This window comes from Lissotriton helveticus, chromosome 7, assembly GCF_964261635.1.
Source record: "Lissotriton helveticus chromosome 7, aLisHel1.1, whole genome shotgun sequence".
NCBI lineage: Eukaryota > Metazoa > Chordata > Amphibia > Caudata > Salamandridae > Lissotriton > Lissotriton helveticus.
The window spans coordinates 110348316-110368825 of record NC_136068.1 but is presented as its reverse complement, the minus strand read 5'-3'; the positions used below and the strand labels follow the sequence as shown (position 1 = coordinate 110368825).

The 20510-nt window shown below is 43.1% G+C and overlaps 1 protein-coding gene across 1 annotated transcript in view; it reads right to left on the bottom strand.

Annotated features, from left to right (window-relative positions):
- The window catches only part of COL20A1 (collagen type XX alpha 1 chain), a 511940-nt gene that overhangs the window by 261326 nt on the left and 230104 nt on the right, over positions 1-20510 (bottom strand). The window contains exons 13-14 of the mRNA XM_078651638.1: positions 11766-11911; positions 4912-5035 (exon numbers count right to left, since the gene is read on the bottom strand). Coding sequence (XP_078507764.1) covers positions 4912-5035; positions 11766-11911 — 270 coding nt within the window. The remainder of the gene's footprint in view (positions 1-4911; positions 5036-11765; positions 11912-20510) is intronic.

Here is a 20510-nt window from a genome sequence, read left to right as displayed (position 1 = left end):
ATGGTGATGGCCCTTGTTACAAATGATACTCAAGATTCGTTGTCCAGGGCAGTGACTGGGTGTCCACTATTTGTCTTGTAATATTCATATGCAGGCTTTCCCAAGAAGCCTTTTGGTAAATTGCACTGACTGAAATATAGGGCAACTACAATACAGCTTGGGCTAAGGAGAATCAGCCACTGCTTATCAGAAAGCATAAAGGAGAATGTTGGGTCAGGTATCTTTGATAAGCATATGATATATAAACATTGAGACAGCTGTTCTTGTGGGACTGTGATGTTCTTCTGAGTGCTAAATCCCCATTCCCTCTGAAGAACATGGAACTTAATTTGAAACCCAGTTGAAATTTCAGATGCTGAATGTGTAAGTGAAATATGCTAAGTATATTATTACTGCTTTCTATAAGCTAATAATTTAATTTTCAATGTTCCTATTTTGTTTTGAATTCTGTGCAAATCTGTACATATATATAGTAGCTTGCCTGCTGCATTACCTGCAATTAAGTGTTGTAAAACAATAAAACTAAACAAGGCGTGAGCTTATGACCAATAGAGAATCTAAACAAAAGCACCTAAGAGTATGAGTAATGTACCTATGAAGTGTGGAATCACATGATAATAGAAAAGGCAAAGACATGTAAAAGTGTGGAATGAAAGAACCAGAGAGAAGTGGCATAGGGAACTCTATGACAGAGTGTGCAATTGAACCATCCAGCAGGAATAAAGATACTATGAGAAATAGTGTTGTTGGTTGATGGGGGTAGGAGCCCTTCTCAAGCAACAGGCACAATCATTGTCAGGGTGAACCAGAAAAGGTCACTAAATTAACCTGTGCTTAACCCTCTGTAGCTGGGCACAAAAGCAGTCAGGCTTAGCTTAGAGGCACTGTGTAAAGTATTTATGAAGCATTAAAAAGTAATAAAGTGAAAACATAAGGCAAAATAAATCCCAATAGAGTAAGATTTTATAAAATATTTTACCCCAAAATGGCAAAATCAGTAGAACCAGCCAGAGTTATGATTTTTTAACGTTTAACTTGAAAAATGGCATAAAAAATAACAAAGTGCAAACCGTGGATATCTGGCAGCATGAGACTGGGGCGAAGTCAAAAGTTAAGGCTGACCGTAATGGAGCATAGTTCGACTACACAGAGTGTATTGGGCCCGGTTACGGCTACCTTCAGACTTGGAAGAATTTCTGAAGAAAAATGTCTGAGATGGTAAAATTTGGCACAGCAAGTCAGCTGGCGGTGTTGCGTCGGGGAGCAGCTGAACGAGTTTGTGGTGAAGATTTAGCACTTGGAGTCACTCTGGTAGTCCTAGGTTCAAGCAGAAAGGCAGGTTTCATGCAGCACCGCAGTCCTCTTCGAGCAGCAGGGCAGGCCTTTGAAGTATAGAGCAGGCCACAGACAGTAGGGCAGGCCTCTTTGAATTTTCAAAGGGTTCAGAAGTGAACTGAAGAGTGGGTCTGAGGGTCCTAATTGTATACCCGGGGCCAGCTTTCAAGTGGAAGAAACATCTGGAGTTATGCCCCACAGACTGAAATTTCCCACCTCCTTGCCCTATTCCCAGGAGGTCTGGAGCCACAAAAGGCTATTGTGTTCTTTGTGTGTTGGTTGAGGCAGTGTCTTTGAAGTGCATGCTGGGCTGTGCACAGATCCACCCCCATCTGCTGAGATGGCCCATTCTGCAAACACTCAGCCCCTACTGTGTGACTGTCTGGGAGGAATACACAAAGGTTAACTGTCAAATACACCTAATCATTTGTCCCAGGAAAAACAGGCTGCAGGCACCAAATGGCTAGGACACAAAAATGCAAACTTTTTAAAAGTGTAATTTTCAGAATTCTGATTTTAAATTCGACTTTACCATTGTAGAGGGTTTTAAATTACAATTACTTAGACACCAAACATGGTATTTCAACTTGCTCCCAAACAAAAGTTATCATTCTTTAAATGTAATAAGGTAACCCAATGTTAGCCAATAGGAAAGATAGTCCTCACAGTAAGGAAAAACGATTTTGTGAGTTTTTCGCTACGAGGAAATGTTAAACTTAAAAGCGCATGTCCAACTTTTTTAATGCATTGCACCCTGCCTAATGGGCTGTTTAGGACCTAACCTAGAGGTCACTTGTATGTATTAAAAAATTAGTTTTAGGTTTGGCAAAAGGTTTATTTTGCCAGGTCGAATTGGCAGTTTAAAACTGTACACAGACCACAATGGCAGGCCTGAGACATGTTGTAAAGGGTTAATTAAGGGACTGGCACAATACGTGCTGCAGGCCCAATGGCAGCATTGAATTTACCAACCTTGGGTATATGGTATACCACTTAAGTAACTTAAATATGCCAATCCAGTGTAAGCCAATATTACCATGTTTTAGGGAGTGATCACAAGCACTTTAGCAGTGGTAAAGTACCCAGAATCCTAGGACCACCAAGAAACAAATTCAGCAACACAGGACGGGAGAAGGCAAAAACGTTGGGGGTAAACCTGCAGAGAGGGGCAACTTTAACAGTTAACTGCACAGTGAAGTTAGAAAATGGAGGAACGAGTGACCAACTGCTTGATGTACAAGGGTTGTTAGGTCTCAGCCTAGTGTACTACACTGCGCAGCAATGTTCGCGCAGCCAGAGTCCTTTTCTCGGGGCTTTGAAAATGGACCTAGAAAATGACAGCGCTCATGCATGTTCATTTTCTATGGTCCATTTTCATTGGCCTTTGCGTGCGTGTAGTTTTTTAACAGAACACGCAATAGGCCATGGGCGGTCGCGTAGCTCCGCCCATGGCCTATTGGTGTCTGTTACGTGCACAAAAGGCCATATGTCTTCAATTATCGTGACCAGATGCGACCGCAATAATTGAAGACATATGCTTCGCAGTGGCGAGCACGTGCGCACCACTCGCAGGCGTTTTTTTTTTTTTTTACAATAGGATCACTTCCGCGACCGCTTGAAGTGCCGCTTTTTTTCACAAAAGGATCGCTTTCGCGGTCGCTTGTTCTAATTGTGCCCAGACCCCTTCATAGAAATTGTGAGAGAGGTTACGTCTTGCAAAAATATATTTGCATCTCCCGTTCTTTGCCTCTGACTCATTGCTAAATTCCTCAAACTTTACTATAAATAACCAGCTTGCCTGGGCCGCATACTGCTTTCGCTCTGTTCTGTGATAACTGCACAAAGCAGTGAGAATAAGCAGCGTTTTGCACTTTTCAACAACGCAGCAACTCCCCTAGCTGACATTATCATGAGGCACCCAGCTCGTCGAAGCTGCATTGACCAACATGCTGTCTCTCTAGTGTGCCAACTGTGAAACATATCGTAGCAGGTGAGGCGAGATCTGAAAAGAAGGAAACTGATAATGAAGGCTTGTAAGGGCTCTGAGGGCACATGGTTGGTGGTGGCAGAGAAGGTTAGATCTGTGAGCCAGAAAAGTATTGTAAATGGGCTTTCACAACCAGGTCCAAATCGCAAATAGGAGGAGATGTGAAAGAAGCACCCCCTCCAATTTGCAATTCACAGAAGGATTCATTAATGATCTGTGACAGCAATTGTGGTTGCAAGCTTTCAATCAGATACCCAAACCTCAAAAGATTGGTATCTGATTCACAAAAAGGAAGCTGTCACCGTGGGATAACTTCCTCTTTGGGAATCATGACAGGTGCCTTGGGGGAGCAGGTGGGGGTCCATAGGACCACTGCCTTCTGTCCCAGATGTCTTCCCAACTTCCCAAACCAGAAACCATTTTTAATAAAAAATAGCACAGACCCTTAATGGACATGGACTGCATTAAAAATTGTTTTCCCTTTGGGAATGCATACGCTGGGATGTAGGTCAACTGCCCCTTACCGTCCTCCATCCTTGCATTTGCAACCAATCACAGGGGATCGCAAACTACAAAATGCCTAATTACAATTCAATGGGCTGATCTTTTTACAACCCACTGCAAATATACAATTACGTACGTCATATCACAAATTGCATTCCAATTCACAAACCAGGTAGTGTCCAAACTGAATTCCCAGTTAGAAAAGGAGAATACTAGATAAGGGCCCAAGAGAAAATGCAAAACAAATCACTATAGAGGATGGAGCTTGTGAGCTATAGAAATGGTGCACAAATGGGAGTATCAGAGAGGAGTGAAGTAGAGACCTGTAGTATCTGCAATATTTAAAGAAGTGGAGATCATAAACAATAATATCTGTCACAATTCGTATAGAGCATAGAGAAGTTTTGCAGCTGGGAGAAGTCACAGAAATAACAGAGCACAAGGGACACTGCACAAAGGGGGAATGCAACAAACAGTTCACATGAGACACACAGATTAATGCATGCCCCAGCTAACTTGTTTTACAGATAGTGCAGCATGATGCACCACTCACAGGGAGCAAGGGAGCAACAACAAACTGAGGAGCTGAGCATGTGCATGTTCTACAGTGGATATGGGCGGCTGGATTTCATAGCACTAGCACATGATAAAATATGGAACTTGAAAGCCTGGAGGAAAATGTTATTATGCCGGCGTAATTCACATAATTTCAAGGAGTTGTCATTGTTCCGCCAAATTCCCAAAATTACGCAATTATGTCACTTTGTGTAATTATACAACATTCGTGGTAAATATTTACATGGAATGGCACAAATTTGCAGTAAGAATTTACAGTCAAAGCCAAGAACAACACAACGCGAGAGGCTGTTGTTCACAGTGCTCTTGTTTGAATGCATCTTTGCACCAAAAATTGACACATGGACAAACTGCTGAAATATGGTGCAAAATTACAAATGTACATTTTACATATTTACTCATAATTGTGCCTTACGTTTGCATAATTAAGGGAAAACAAATGACGCATATTTTGCACACACCTACTTGCATTGACACTAGAGAATCAGGCATGGGATGTGGGTACTCACAAGTGGTCTCCTGGGCTGTTGCCGGGTCACTGGCTTCTTCTCCATACAGTGCATACACAGTGAGTGAATAGTCAGTGCTGGGGGCCAGGCCATCAATCTGTACCTCAGTGTCCGTCACCTTCACCTGAGGAGCATAAGAAGACATGGTAACATATCATGAGCATGGCCTTTGATCAGGGTGGCAGAGACACAATCATGTAACTAATAAGGTGTCCATTGTGGCTTTATTAGTTCTAGACAATTCCAGATATGAGCTAGGTCACTGAACAGAGGAAATAAACAGTATTTGTGCAAAAGAAGTACAGCCATCCACAGCATGAACAAATCTCTCCATGTCTCCCCACAGCAAGAGAAGAGGGATGTAATAACTGAATGTAATCTGAACATCACATCCCTATGTTTTTATGAAAAAAAACATCCTATGCTTGATCTCATTGACAGACATACCTGCCAGCACACCTGATTGTCTCAAAGGTACAAACCCTGCCTACTTAAATAAATCTATCTACTCTGTAACCCTCTTTTTGTGTTGCGGATACCTTCTGAAGTGGGTTTTCGAAGGGCTCCAATTCAATGTGGTGCTTTCTGCTCGCTGAGAGTACTTGGCAGGATAAGTCTTGTAGTTTGGTTTCACTATAAGTGGGGGACACACGGAAGGGGGATGCTAGAATACTATGTTTTCTTTGTTAACAAAGAGTTGAAAATCATTATTATTATGTAATCTCCTTTATCTGATTTATATATACTCATACCAGGCCTTACATGTGTGATGTTAGCCAACTCACAACCTTCTTTACCTCCAGCTGGCCAAGAGGTGGTGGGCATTTGAACTCAGTGTACATGAAGTTACACTCAACTCAAAGCCTTTACAGAGCCCTGTGTTATATCACCTACCCAGAGAAGTAGACTTCTAGCCTTACAACATACTCAGAAGGGAAACCATTGTAGACCATATGCATTGATTGAAGATCCCTGTACAGCTATAGATAGATTTCTCAGAATGCCCTACTGTAGGAGAACAAACTTCCCATTTTCCATGCTGCCAGTTGCAATATCCAGGAGGTTTGTTGCATGGGAACTGTGGAAATGAGGTGACAAATGGACATTGGGAATAGATATTCTTGATCAATCACTAGTTTGCTTAGCAATGGGACTGGTTTATTAATCTTAAACAAGATACAAGCACAATAACCTAGTCCTTTTCCTTCCTCATATTGGCACTGACTTGAGGACTTCAGCCCCTTGCAGAAAATACAGATTACATTTTTCAGCATGGGGCAAAAAAGAGAATTCAATACTCAAGCTCTCTCCTACTGAAGCAAAACAGAAGAAACTGTAAATTATTCTTCCCAGAAAATAGGTTTTGTTTCTAAGGCTCAAGGCAAACAATCTCTTCTGATGCCTAATTGCAACACCACATTTTCTGTGCTTGCTACCACATACAGGCTAAGAACAGATGACACAAATATTCTGAGAGCCAGAAGAATTTATGACCTCCTTCCAAGTAAAGTATCAAAAGAAATCTCTGAAAAATCACGTGAAATCTGCACTCCTGACACTCTAGAACCTATAAAGCCATAGGTAAAGTGGCAACTAGATTGCACCTGTCTTTTTGTCTTTCAGAAGACATTTGATCATCAATGAAATGACATAACATTATTCATGAATATTCACAATCCTGCATCTATAGATTAAAAAATGATCACCTTTCAGGAGCAATATGTTGCTCTGGTTGACTATGTTGTCACAAAAACTATACACCTGGAAATCTACCTAGCGAAGAAGAAGGGGGAAATATCTAACCTCCACATTCCCATTTCCAATGCAGCATACAAACCAAGGTCTGAAGCTACACCTCTACAACCCTTCAACCCTTGAAGTCTTCATCAGTACCACAAAAGCTTTCGGTCCAGCTGGATCATCAACTCACCTCTGTCCAGCACATACACTTTAGGACATCTTCCTTAACACTTCCACTGTAATTCTCGCCAGTCATCATCAAACCCTCTTTGAAAACTGGAAGCTTACCCTGACTTAACTCAAAATTGCCTACACAAATGTATTCCACCAAAAATGAAGATTTGATGCTATGAATTATTGTAACTATTCATCAATAGCTAATGGATGCTCCTTAGAAGGGCTATAGGAAATCACGTAATGTTTCCTTGTGACTCAGAATTTTGTCACATGATGTTTTAACTTTCAGACAAACTTTGCTTAAAAAGTCATATTGTATACTGGCGAGAGACTGGTTTGTGCATAAAATGTGGCTTGGTTTGATATTTTCAAATCAAACCATACTCCTGCAGGTAAAAATTGGACAACATTATGTAGTACACAATTATTTCTTTTTTGCTTAATTCAAATGTAGAAAATTGGTTGGCAAATTTGATATTATGCTCATGATTTCTTCTTAGACAACTCATTGAAAGATGGGTTTCTGATTAAATAGGTACATTCATTTAACATACCTTAATTTGTACATTAAAAAATATATATATTTCTGAGCCACACTACTGAAACAGCAATGACAGCCACATTGGATAGTATAAAAAGTACTCTTGATTCAAATGGAGCAAAGTAACCCTACTTGGATCTCATCTCTTGCCAGCTTTTGGCATGGTTCGTCACAACACAGAAACAGCACTACACTGACAGATGCCTCTTTATCTTACTTGATCCCTTCATCTACTCATCATTTATGGCTGCATAATCTTGCATAATGCTTTCATTTTGCATTGCAGTTGTTAGGTAAAATGCCTGAGATTGTGCCATTATGCCACATCTCATAATTGAAAATTTGTTTGGCTAAGAATCCTATTAGAGGAGCACAGGAAAAATGAAAATGAACCAACACAAGGACAAATTTCATGCTAAAATATAGTGCAAAATGTTAAAGCCAGCATTTTGCATCATAACATAATTTGGCATACTTTTGTGTGCATTTTGTGTTATTAGAGCAAAAAAAGATTATGCAAGTATCATCCAGACCTACCTAAGACTCGACAATTGGTCCACTCTAGTTCACTGCTTCCATCTGCCCTCTACCTAATAAGATTCCATTTTAAATGCTACAACTACACCGATGAAACACACAAATCATATAGGGGTGGATGAGCTTGTGAAATTTGACTTGTGGAATTCCACAGAGTTACATAAGAACTCCACGAGATTCCGCGGACATCTAAAAATGGGCGGAAATAGACAAGTTGCGCTGTGATTTTGTGCTGGGAGCGTGTACCGTGCTGAAAAATCTGCCAAATGGCCCCATGCGGCGCGTCAGAGGGCGCAGCTTCTCGCGTTGATTTTGCAGCCTTCAGACCGTGAAAGGTCACGACGGCCCGTGGTGGAAAAATCTTGCCAGATGCCCTCCTAGCGATCGGAAATTGTGCTCAGGGACGCCAAATGCCAAGAAAAGGGGGGGCCAATCGGCCCCCACGCACGCATGGCGGGGCCCGGCCCCTCCCATATCCCTCCCGGTCCCTTCGTGGTGGCTTGCCCCCGCCCTTGCCCCGGAAGTAGTTGTGCACTTCCGGGCCGAGGGGGCGGGGCCGCGGCTGCGAAGGGGTTAAGAGCCTGGGGAGCGCGGGAAGCGGCCTCTTTGTGCCCGCGCTTCCCAGGCTCGCTCCTCGCCCCACCGTGGGGCTGTGTAATTTTCGGTCCCATTCACGAAAGGGGCCGCCCAGGGGGAGGGGCCACTGGTCTCTCCCAGAACTTCAGGGGCAGGATATCGCTTGCTTGGGTGCGGGGGAGGGGAGTCAACGCTTTCCTCAGTCTGGTAGCCACCCCGCACATACACTACGACGTCATCAAGGTGCGCGAGTGTAAGGGCCCTCCTGTTATGGTTAAATGGAGTTCAGGGAGCGCACGTGGGTGAAACGTGCCCTGGGTTGCGCATGCGCATCTCGAACGTGAGAGCGTAGCTGTAAAGGATCTGACACCGGTTAGCGACCTTGCCGTACGACTTAATTATTAGAATGCAGTTAATTTTTCAGGATGTTAGATTCGGTTAGGAAACACGCTGTACTAGCTATTTGTTAAGGTTAGCCCATCATACCATGTCAAAATGGATGTTAATCTAATGTTCTGAAGTGTGCATTTAATAATTGTCTAAATGTTTATTTTATTAAAATTTTTAATTTTGTTTTCATATTTTAATAAATACGGCCAGGGGGTCCCTGATCCCCTGTCTTCCAAAGACTCAGGTGTTGACTGGTTGAATTAAGTAATGCAGTCTGTGTATTAAGGCGGGGGTGGCCGGTAGTCCCAGACCATGCTCACTAACTAAATGTTCTGGAGCCAAGCATGAGAAAAAAATTCAGCCATGTGGCAATTGGTGGAATTTGGCTGGAACTCTGTGTTACAAGAGTAATGCAGAGTCGCCAAAATTCCGCCGGTGAAACAGAATATTTTGCCCATCCCTAAATTCATACTAAAGCTAGAACATTCATCGGATCTTGACTCCTGTACCATTGGACAGGGCCTACAAGATATCAATTACTGGATGAGGAGGTGGGCTACTGGCAGCATTTCCCATCAGTGTGGGCAGGAGGAAGTCTGACTCGTAAGTGAAGTCAATTTATAGATGTAATGAACAAACAAGAAAGATATTAAGACACAGACATCGATTCACCAAAATGATCTCATTCACTAATGGGGGCCACTTTTATTTTAGTGCATGGGCATATTTTATCCTAAGAGCAGTATCCCACCTGGGGATACACCTTAATAAAAGCCTTAATCACCAAATCCTTGAATAAGAACTGTAACAGTGGTTGTTAGCCACCCGATTTCTCCTTCTGGCACTCAAGGTTTTTTTCCTTTCCCATTCAAAAAACAACACACTATCAGAAAGCAAGCAAGAATAAGGTCTGACGAGCTTCCCCTGGATGAATAACATCCTGCACAGATACAGCAGATTTCATAACTTTACGTTAGGTCCTGCTAAAATACATATGGAAAGTTTTCCTCGCGTGGGTCCCGGGCTCACTATGCCACTGGAATAAAGCTATCCTGGCTGAAGAAGGGGGAAACCCCGAAACTGGTCCTAGGATGCTTGTTTCCAGTCCAGGGAGGACCTAGCTTGGTAGTTCGGGCTGGACTGTTCCCATGAGACACAGGGTCAAGACTGATATGCCTATGGCCAGGTCTAAACTGGGGTGGCATGGTGAGCAAAAGAATGATGGATTTAACCCAGATCTCTGGACTGGAGGTTAATGTTTTGATTTGGTCTGCATTCCGTCCATCAATTGTTTGCCTTAAGGGGGGTATCTATGACATCGCTCCTATTCTCGAGGGGCCACCCCTTTAATTGATTTAAAAACTTTGGGACCAATGCTTTGGGTGGTGGTTGCTTCTCTCCTCTTTACCCTTGTGGACTGACCCATAGTCTGAGTCTGGTCAGGCTCTACCAACCCTTCAGGGTCAACAGCCTCAATTAAACAATTTCCTGCCTTTCTTCACACAGCTTGTTCATGTTTGTTAAATACTCAACACAGAAGATGTTTAGTGGGTTCAAATTGAAAGCCAAGGGGCCGAAGTGCTAATCTTAGCTTCCACAGTTTAAATGCTGTGCGCATAAGCATATTACATTATTGTTTTGCACATTAATTCAATTTGGGGCATTTATAAACTGGTTTTGACTTGATCCGCAGTTGGGAAAACGTTAAGTCCTCCTTCTGTGGATTTCTCCTTGCCTGTGTTTGACTACCTCTCATATGTGGACCTCAGTCCAGTCAGATTATAGCTAAATGCCATCTTCTGCATGCATTACAGACTCACGTCCTACGCAACTGCGTGCTACAGGAGCACTCAGGGCCCGATTCACAGAACTAACTTAAGACAAAATCCTAAACTTACTACTATTTTGGTATTCACAGAAGTCACTTACTCATTTTGGTATTCACAGAAGGCACTAGGGGCCAGATGTAGGTAGGACTTATTTACCGATTTTTAATTACCGAATTTTACCGATTCGGTAATTAAAAATCGGTAAATAAGAAGGGGGGACATGTAGGAACATCCAGATGTTCCTTTTACCGAATCGGTAAAAATCTGTATTTACCGATTCGGTAAATACCGACCGGTAATGCCTATTCATTCCTATGGGCTTTGCAGCCCGTAGGAATGAATGGGCATTACCGATTCGGTATTTACCGAATCGGTAAATACCGAATTCCACAAGGGTGCAGGGGGTGTCACTTTGACACCCTCTGGTACCCCCAAAAGAGGCTCGGGTGCCATGTGGCAGGCATACCTGCCCTAAGGGCAGGTCTGCCTGTCATATGGCACAGGTGTGCATGCACACCGGAATCGGTATTTTACCATCAAATATATTTGATGGTAAAATACAGATTCGGTAAGGGTTGTGGGACTCAGAAGAGTCCCACCTACATATCAAATTAAACGAATAGGTAAAAATACCGAATCGGTATTTTACAGATTCGGTAAATTTACCGATCGGTAAATTTACTGAATCTGTAAAATATGTGGCCCTACATACCATTCCTGCAATACCGGTCGGTAACGGCCGAAAATACCGATTTTTGGGCGTTACCGACCGACCTACATCCGGCCCTTACTCATTAATGAGTAAGTGCCTTCTGTGAATACCAAAATGAGAAAGTGCCTTCTGTGAATACCAAAATGAGTATGTGCCTCAGAAGGCACGTACTCATTGATGAGTAAGTGCCTTCTGTGAATACCAAAATGAGTAAGGATTATTTACTTACCTGTAATCCTAGTTCTCTTCCAGGGATATACTCATCAAAGTCGTCAAAAGCACTGAATAATCCCTGCCCACGTGGGGGATCCGGGAGCATATAGAAATCAACATATATAAGGTCACAACTTACCTCTTTGGGGTCTTCCTCTACTCCATCGGAGGTCGGCGTACACAGAACCAGGTACTGGGTTGCGCCCTCGTCAGGCTGCCATCTCACCCGCAGAGAGCGATGGCTGACATCATAGACTTTCAGACCACGAGGAGGCGGGAAAGGTACTAGAGACAAATGGAACAAAAAATGAAAACAAATTATGAATTTCTTAAGAGTCTGTAAAGAATAAGATACTATCTGAGGAACAGATGCCGTTATTAGGGCCCAAATGCATAGAAGTGAATCCAGTTTAAAAAATGAGCTGAGGAGAGGAGCCGAGCCGAGGAGGAGAGAGGGGACCGAGAACACCGGAGGAGACACCGGGGAGAGGAGGGACTGAGGAGACACCGGAGGAGGGACCAGAGGAGGGACCGGGGATAAAAAAGAAAGAAAGAAAGAGATGAGAAACTGACACCTTCATCAGAGACTGAAAAACAGAAAATCAACAAACAAAAGAAACTCAACACATGCAGATTCAACAAACACAGGAAAATCAACAAACACAGTCTTAACAAACTCAATACTGACTACAGACAGACTTAAGCGAGTTTTGCCACAGGCTCAAAAGCATAAAAGATTTGAGACATAAACTCAAGAAAACACAAGAGACTTAAAAACTGACTCACCAAACACATTCATCAAAGAAACTGAACAAACAGACACTAAACAACAACTAACTCAATAAGCAGTCACAAAGACTCAACAAAAACAAATAAGGAAATAAAAGCTCCTTAAATGCCTAACATCTACACACAGATACTCAACAAAGAAAAACACAACACACAGACTCAACAAACACAGAGAGTCAAATACAGACTCAAATACATAGAATTACAAAGAGACTCAACAGAAAAAACAAAAAACAAAGAGACCAAGGGCCACATGTACGACCATTTTTAGCAGTCGCAAATGAACATTCGGGCTGTTTGTGACCGCTAAAAAGAGTTGTAGAATGAATCAACCCTATTTTGCGACTCGCAAAATAGGGTTTGCGAGTCACTACAAGGAAAGGGCGTGCCAAGGGCATCCCTTTCTAATAGTGAGTCACAGGGGATGTACTATTGTTTTGTGACAGAATGTGGTAGCAAAACAATCGCAGTTTACCACATACTTCAAGTAGGTGGTAAGCCAATCACAAATGGGAAAGGGGTCTGTGATTGGCAGCAAAAACGTTTTTAAGAGCAGGCACTCTTAACAAATGAAACTGAAAGTTTAATTTTTGTTTTTGAAACGCATCCCGTTTTACTTTAGGCAAACACAGACACGGGGATCCGCTGTCCCCAGCATGCCACCATCCCTGCATTATTGTCCATTCCCAATGGGTCGCATATTGCGATAGGTTTTTGTGGCTGCTACAAATGCGTAATAATTGTATAAAAATTAATACTGGTCGTGAGGCCTTTCCAAAGTGACCTCAACAAGAACAAGAAAGTTCGGCTTCTTTAGTATTGATGGTTAAAGCGCACAAGTGAAAGAAGAAATATAAAAGTAGATACAATGAACGGTTAACTCGATATGGCCTCAAATGATCCTCCAAAAAATAAGATCACATTGAGTGGATGTTCTATGAGCCATACATTCAATCTTAATGGAAGTGAATCCATTGTTGATCAGGTGGCAAAGACACCTGCAGTGTGACTCAGAGACGTGGTCACATTTATTGAGGCCATACACCAGATGGACCGCTGAATTCATACTCATTTTAGAAAGCTCATTCTTATCCACTCATAATGACCAACAATCACTTCCTAAACCAAGCCACCATGGAGCTAACTATCTGGTGTAATTGGGGAAAAATAAGATAATTATTAGCACAGTTTTTAAACCAGAAGCCATGTGAGCTGCAGAGGCAATCAAGAGGCTGAATCTAGGCATTGATCATGCTGTGGCAGAGCAAGGTGCCCTGAGGGACACCACAGATACCAGCCCTTTGAGTGGAACTAGAGTAAGAGGAAAGCAGGGACTAAACCTTAAGAAAGGGGGATCAGTCCAGAGCCCTAATGCAGAGTTCTGCTAATGTAAGATAATTTAACAAAATAAAACGACTGAAGACGTTGAAGGCCACGAAAGGCTTACAATTATCAAGGCTGTGGCATCACCTGCAGGTGAGATGAACAAATAATCATTCACTATGGCAACTAGGACTGCTTCCAGGTGCGAGGAGGTCTAGTTTGTAAAGGACACAGATGACCCCAAAAAACTGACCATTCAATGGGATATTTCCGCCATAGTGTGGCAAATGACTCAAAAAGTCAAGTAACAATCGACTGCTGGCATATAGGTGTTAAATTAGAATGGTCCTTAAAGTGCAAAGTACATTTAGATGGGAAATAATGAAGATTGCCAGTAGGTAATCTGGGAGTTAGCTCTGAGCCCCTTTTCGGTGCCCAATGTGATGACTTCCAAAGCAATGGATCCCACTCAGCGGGTCCATGCCACACCTGAACGAACACAGACAGAGAATGTGATGCTGCAATATCAAGTGCATTTATTATACATTTGAACGCAATTGCAGCATTACAGGGAATAAAGAAAATATAGGCTGAAGGACCAGAACATTTAAATTCCGACCATCTTCACCCTGGGCTTGTAAATGGGAGTGACAACTCTTAGAAAGGGAAACCCCTGACTCGTTGCTTTAAAGATAGATAATAAACTGTTTCAACACCAATGTATCCAAGTTTGAAGAGGATCGTCCAGCAAGCATTATCCCAGGGAAATGGAGGAACAATTCCACCTGCTAATGGGTTCCCTAAAATTGTTGTACTCTTGCCTAGCTGCCCACAAAGTACACAGATAAGTGATCAGACAGTTAGAATGACTTGTAGAGATCCACAATGATTAGCAACACCCAAAGTATATCCAGGAAATACCCAATGGGCTCCATCACAGACGAAGCAGAAGGAAAGAAAGAAAGGCAGAACCATTTTCTGAGATTTATGAAAGACAGAGACCTTTGGAAGAAAGACAGGATCAGGGCAAAGAAGCACTCAGCTGGGGAAGACAGACTATGGGGCATATTTACTAAGACATTGTGCAGCGCTGCACTGCGTGCAATTTTGCAGCACCATGCTGTGTCATTTAAAAAATATAAGGATGTATCTTATTTACAAAAATACGGTGCACCCCTGTGTTTTCCCTTGAGCTGGTGCTAAAAATAGCTGCCCAGAGCCAACACAGACATCTTTGTACCATAGTGCAAGGGTGCCAGCATTGCTGGGAATCATTCCTGCAACGCAGGCACCCTTGCACTTTGGTGTAAGGGTGTCTATGTTGTAGGGAATGATTGTTTATGTGCAGGAAGGGATACCTCCCTGCACATAAACAATCTTTAACACCTTCAGCGCGGCGCGAATTTTCGCGCTGTGCTGAAGGTTCTAAAAAACGGGCGGGCCGTGACGGAACGGTTCCGTCATTAGCACAGCCCAACCGGCGCTCATGACGGAACCGTTCCGTCACAAGCATCGAAGGGGTTAAAGGTGATTTACAATTTGCAGAATGCAGCACACATAGAAACAGCAAAAACAAAGAAATAAAAGTATTTCCCTTCGTTGTGCCAATCTACGCCTGCTTCTGAATGGCGTTAGTTTTTGGCGCTGCTTCAGATAAACACATTGTTGAAAATTTGGTGCAATGTCAAAAAGCAATGGGCGTTGTGGTGGAACGCCCACAGCAACATCCATTGCATGCCTCTTTCACACAGATATCTGCATGAAAAGGTACCATATTTGCAAAGCAACGTTAAGCCATGCAACGTGGCTTATCGCCACTTTGTAAATATGGAGCAGTGCATTGTGCCACCAGAGCATAGGAAAAGGTGATGCTCCGGTGGCACAATACCCTTGTAAATATGCCCCAAAATGTCTTACCAATGTAACAAAGTACCCAGTTCACCTATGTTTAGTCGTTGTCAGAGCTACCAAAAAAACACATTTCGTAGTGTGGAATTTCCAATCTACTGAGGACAGAGGGTCAAGAGGATGTCCTGAAAAACCTTTTGGCCTCGAGGAAGATCCCAAGTTGGAGCCAAGGCTTAAGAAAAATGTTGAGGCCGATAATAACTCCTCAACAATGGAGAAGCTAGATTGTTACCAGACCACAGATTTCCTCAAGGCTCTTGAAGCCCGCGTTATCAGCCCATTGAGGCCATAACATGGAGACTGCCAGCAGGGGCATAGCTAGCAATAGAGCAGCAGGTGCAGTGACACCATAGTACATTCGAATGAGAGGCCCACTGTAACCCAATTTAAAGCTGTTTTTTTACTTTGTAACCAGGGAATGGGGGGGGGGGGAGTTCCTTGTTTGCAGTAGAGGCCATGGTGCCCTTGCTATGTCACTAACTGCCCGGTCCAAGGTACACCTTTCCCATTGGAATGGAATAACAGACATGAAACCACAGGACAGAAGAGAAAGCTCTTGGGCAACACACTACTTCTGAACATTGGTCAACTTGGCAGGAGTAGGATTTAAGAGAGAAAGAACACCAAATCCCCTGAGTGGCCAGAGTAGCAGGCAGGCAACCTCTCAAAATCAACACCGACTGCACCAGATATTAAGGAGCCAAGGAGGCCTGCAACAGGTGACCCATGACCGGCGAGGCCAATTTGGGATCACTCGAATGACCACCATTGACACCCTTCAAACCCTGGCCACCTGCAGGATGAGGGCTATAGAAGGAATGGCACAAACAATGACCTGTGGCCTGAAAATGGACAGAGTACACCCTCTCCCACACTCCCAGGATGATCGATCTGGGGCCTCAGAAATACAGAATTCCTTCAGGAAGCAAACTGATCCAGGTAGATTGACCTTTCAAATCACTTAAAGATGGGTCTGAACACACAAAGACACGAGGATAAAAATCATGGGAAGTAGAGAGCTACTCTCCTGAGGGTGCCAGGCTGCATATTTTTCAATCCTCTGATTTGAACTGCTCTCATTAATAAAATATGGTGTTGCAACCAGCAACTAGTCTGAAGCCATAGGTGACACATTGTTTTGGACTTTTATGCCCCCCTTGGTGATTGAAATAAATGATTTTCAGCATGTAATTGGAGCATAGCTATTTCCTTTCCCCTTTCAGTGGGTGAAATAGTCTGAGGGCTTTAAACACTGCTGATAGCTGCAGCCAATTGGAAGATCCCTGACTCTTCATGCAATACCATCAATCATGAACGAAACTGAAGTACATAGTGATTTCCCACCTGATGAAACTGGCTTCTTTGGTCATTAATACAAGTAGAAGAGGATGCAATGCCACCCTCAGCTACAGGTGAGGCACATGAACCACAACAGTTGTAAACAAATGTGCAGCATCACAAGATGCATGCGATCATATAGGTTTGACACCAGGTCCAAATGTGCAAGAATGTGTGACAACAGATTACATATGTGAAGGCAGCCAGAGCACCATGAACAAATATATCTCATGACATCGCGATGCATTACATGGCATGCTTTTACGCGTTGTTAGTACGTGATGCATTTACATCGCAAATGATTACAACGACTTGCACTAGGGGGCGCGCTGGACTTAGGTATAGTATTAATTACTATTCCTACTCCAGTTTGCGCAACAGTAGGAAAGGTGTTGGAATTCATTTCCAATATCTCAGCACCCCCTAGTGCAAGTCGTTGTAGTGACTTGCGATGTAAATGCATTGCGTGCTAACAACGCAGTTGTTGTAACAACCGTGTTGTAATAGTAGCGCGATGTAATGATAGCGTTGTAAACGTTGTTTCCCACCATGAACATATATGCCATGATGTATCCTTGGACAATGAGCCATGTTTGCACAGTTGCTGAGTCCTCAGACAAAAGACACAGCAGATCAGTATACAGTCCTTCGTCTATCCCTCCTGGAAGGAACACATAACCAGGAATACTCTGTCCTATTCTGTCCTATGAAGCAAATATGTGGGAGTTTGATAGTCTGAGCATCCATCCATAGATCACCAGATAGGTCTAGACCTACATTGGTCCCTGCTCCATTACTTTCGAGGACCCATGTAGCTGACAGCCCGGGAGCTACCAGTTGACCACCTATGGAAACAGGCTGGACAGCACCTTCTTAAAACAGAGAGGGAGTCAAAATGAAGGACCCTGAACTGGAAATGCTCATCTTGAACTGTGTGGAGACAATGGCACAAACACATGAGAGAAAGCATCAATCAACTTTAAGGTCATCCTAAAGTCTCCTGGAGCTACAGGTGGGCTCATGCCTTGAAGTGTCTCCATCTTGAAAGGCAGGTGGCGTTACCACTGACTCAGAGATGTGAGATCAACTACAAAGCAAACCCTCAGTCACCTTGGAGATGAGGAACACGACTCCGGTCCTCATCAATTATCTCATACCTTACTCGTCACGACATTGAGGACAAGAGACAGTAATAACATGATTTGTGTCAAATAAGACCTGCATTATGAATCAGTGCCAACCTTTGTTTAGAATTGAGAGGCCATGGATTATGCTTCACTCTGAGTTCGGAGGAAGTGGTCTCAATAAAGTTCTTGGAGTTCATCACTCTGAGAATGCAGGAGTCTAAAATAGATGGCTGTCATGCCTGGAACACCATTGAATCCTGCTGTGTATCAGCCACTGGGGTAAAACACAGCATAGGAATCCCAATTGCAGACTGGAGATACAGGATGGTGAAATACACAGGAGTCCTGAATCCCTGAACTCATTTTCTCATTTAACAACTTCCAAGATCCTGGTGTGCCTAATGACGAAGGGAAGGTTGCTGGAAGGATGCTCAATGTCGACTTGAAAAGGAGGACTACAAAGACTGTTATTTCCTTAAGGGTGAGGAATGCTTATGTTCTTTGATGATTCCGTGCACCTAATTACTTATGTGCCCAACAAATGAATTCCCAGTAAGGCCATCCAAAGTGTCATAGGTTTTTGAGCTGCATCAGTGAAACATTTCCAAGATGGAGATGAACATCTTCTTAGCAGGTAGAAAACAGAACAGGAGAGGCACACACTGTCTAGCCAATAAACCTATCATACATTGAGGCAGCAAGATAGATGCTCCCAGGGCAGGAATAAAGTCTGCAAACTTGTTTTGTCATACATCAAACTTAGCATCACCAAAAGCCCAAAACCCAGTGGGGGGCCTCCCTATGATTGATGATGGAGGCCACAGTCTAGCAGCAATCTCCAACTCTAGAAAACCTGTCATACAGGAGACATAAAAGAAACTGATGGGTGCTCGGACTGCCAACCTCCTTCCAGTACACAGTAGGTATGTGGAGGGTGCACAGAATTAAGACTCTGGAATTTCTTTAAAGAAGGTGGAGCAAGCTCATAGAATTATGACTGGGATGTAGAAGAGAGATATGAAGGTAATGACTGTCACCCATCATGTTACCCAGAGACAATATTGCAAAATGGATTGATCATGTGGACCTTGGAATGGAATCCAGGCAACCTCCAGTTACCCCAAAGCAGACCTGCACTGAAAAAAGTAAAAAGGGGAGGAAAATAAGAAGAAAAACAGACAAACAGAAAAATAAACAGGACAGGGGGTCTGGCACCAACGGCACCCAAGAACAAATAACAGGGTAAAGAGGAGATAATCAATAACAGCAATTGGCAAAACCAATAGGTCTCACCTTTGGAACTTAATGGCTTTTTAATAGCTTTTAGCCATGCTGCACACCATCTGTGATGTTGTGAAGCATGCCTTAGGAATTTTAAACAAAGGCTCTAACGCGTCGATATCATTATGTAGATTCGAGTATCACAAGTGTGCGTGCCTGGAAAATGATGGGGACACTTTTTTTTCTTTGTAGTTACCGATCCAAGTTGGACTAAAAAGAAAAAAAATTCTGAATGCTTTTATTTTTTTAAGTGAGTAGGAAAACCGGGTGGCGGAAGTAATGTGGGGGCGTAAGTAACGCAGAGGTACAGGCAACACTGAGTGTGGGGTGAGGAAGCAACACAGGTGGCAGAAGCAAAAAGGAGAACGGGTGGGAGTGCAAAAAACAGCACTACAGCGGAAGTGGGGGGAAGAAACACAGAGGGCGAAGGTGGTGGGAAAGAAAACAACACAGAGTGAGAGCAAAGTGGATCACTGGGGGAAGTAAATGGGCGAAAGAGAGCAATGTGAAGTGGGCTTGGAAGAAGCACAAAGGAGAGAAAGCTACAGAGGGAGTACACAAGGGCAGTCGCAACATGGAGTGGGGCTGGGAGAAGCACAGAGGGCAACATGAATTACAGGGAGAGAGAAGTACATGAGGGAGAAAGCTGGAAGACTCATGCACTCCCATGAAGTTTTTAACCTAAAAGAAAAACGGTTGTGCTTGAAGAGCAAGCAGTGGAAGCATAGAAGCTATCCAATCAAAATAGATGGTATAAAGGCCCTGGTCAATGGGAGGAGCAAACACAAGATTTGCAAGCTGGGGCACGAATAGGAAGCAGGTAAATGAGAGTGACAAGAAAGCCAATCAATGAGTGGGCTTCAACACCTGCATATTGTTGGTAAGCCCGCAATATGTCTTACAACACATAGCACAAATAGTTTGTCTAGTTGGCAAGACCTAACATAGGTATATATCTAAACGGTAAAGGTATTGCATTCTCAGACAATGGTGTGTCACCAGGCAAATACAATGACCACATAGACTCAATGTACATATAAACTCAACTAACATACAAGTAACCAACATGGAGAAGCAGCAAACACTTACTCTCCAAAGAGGCAGCCTGGATAGTAGAT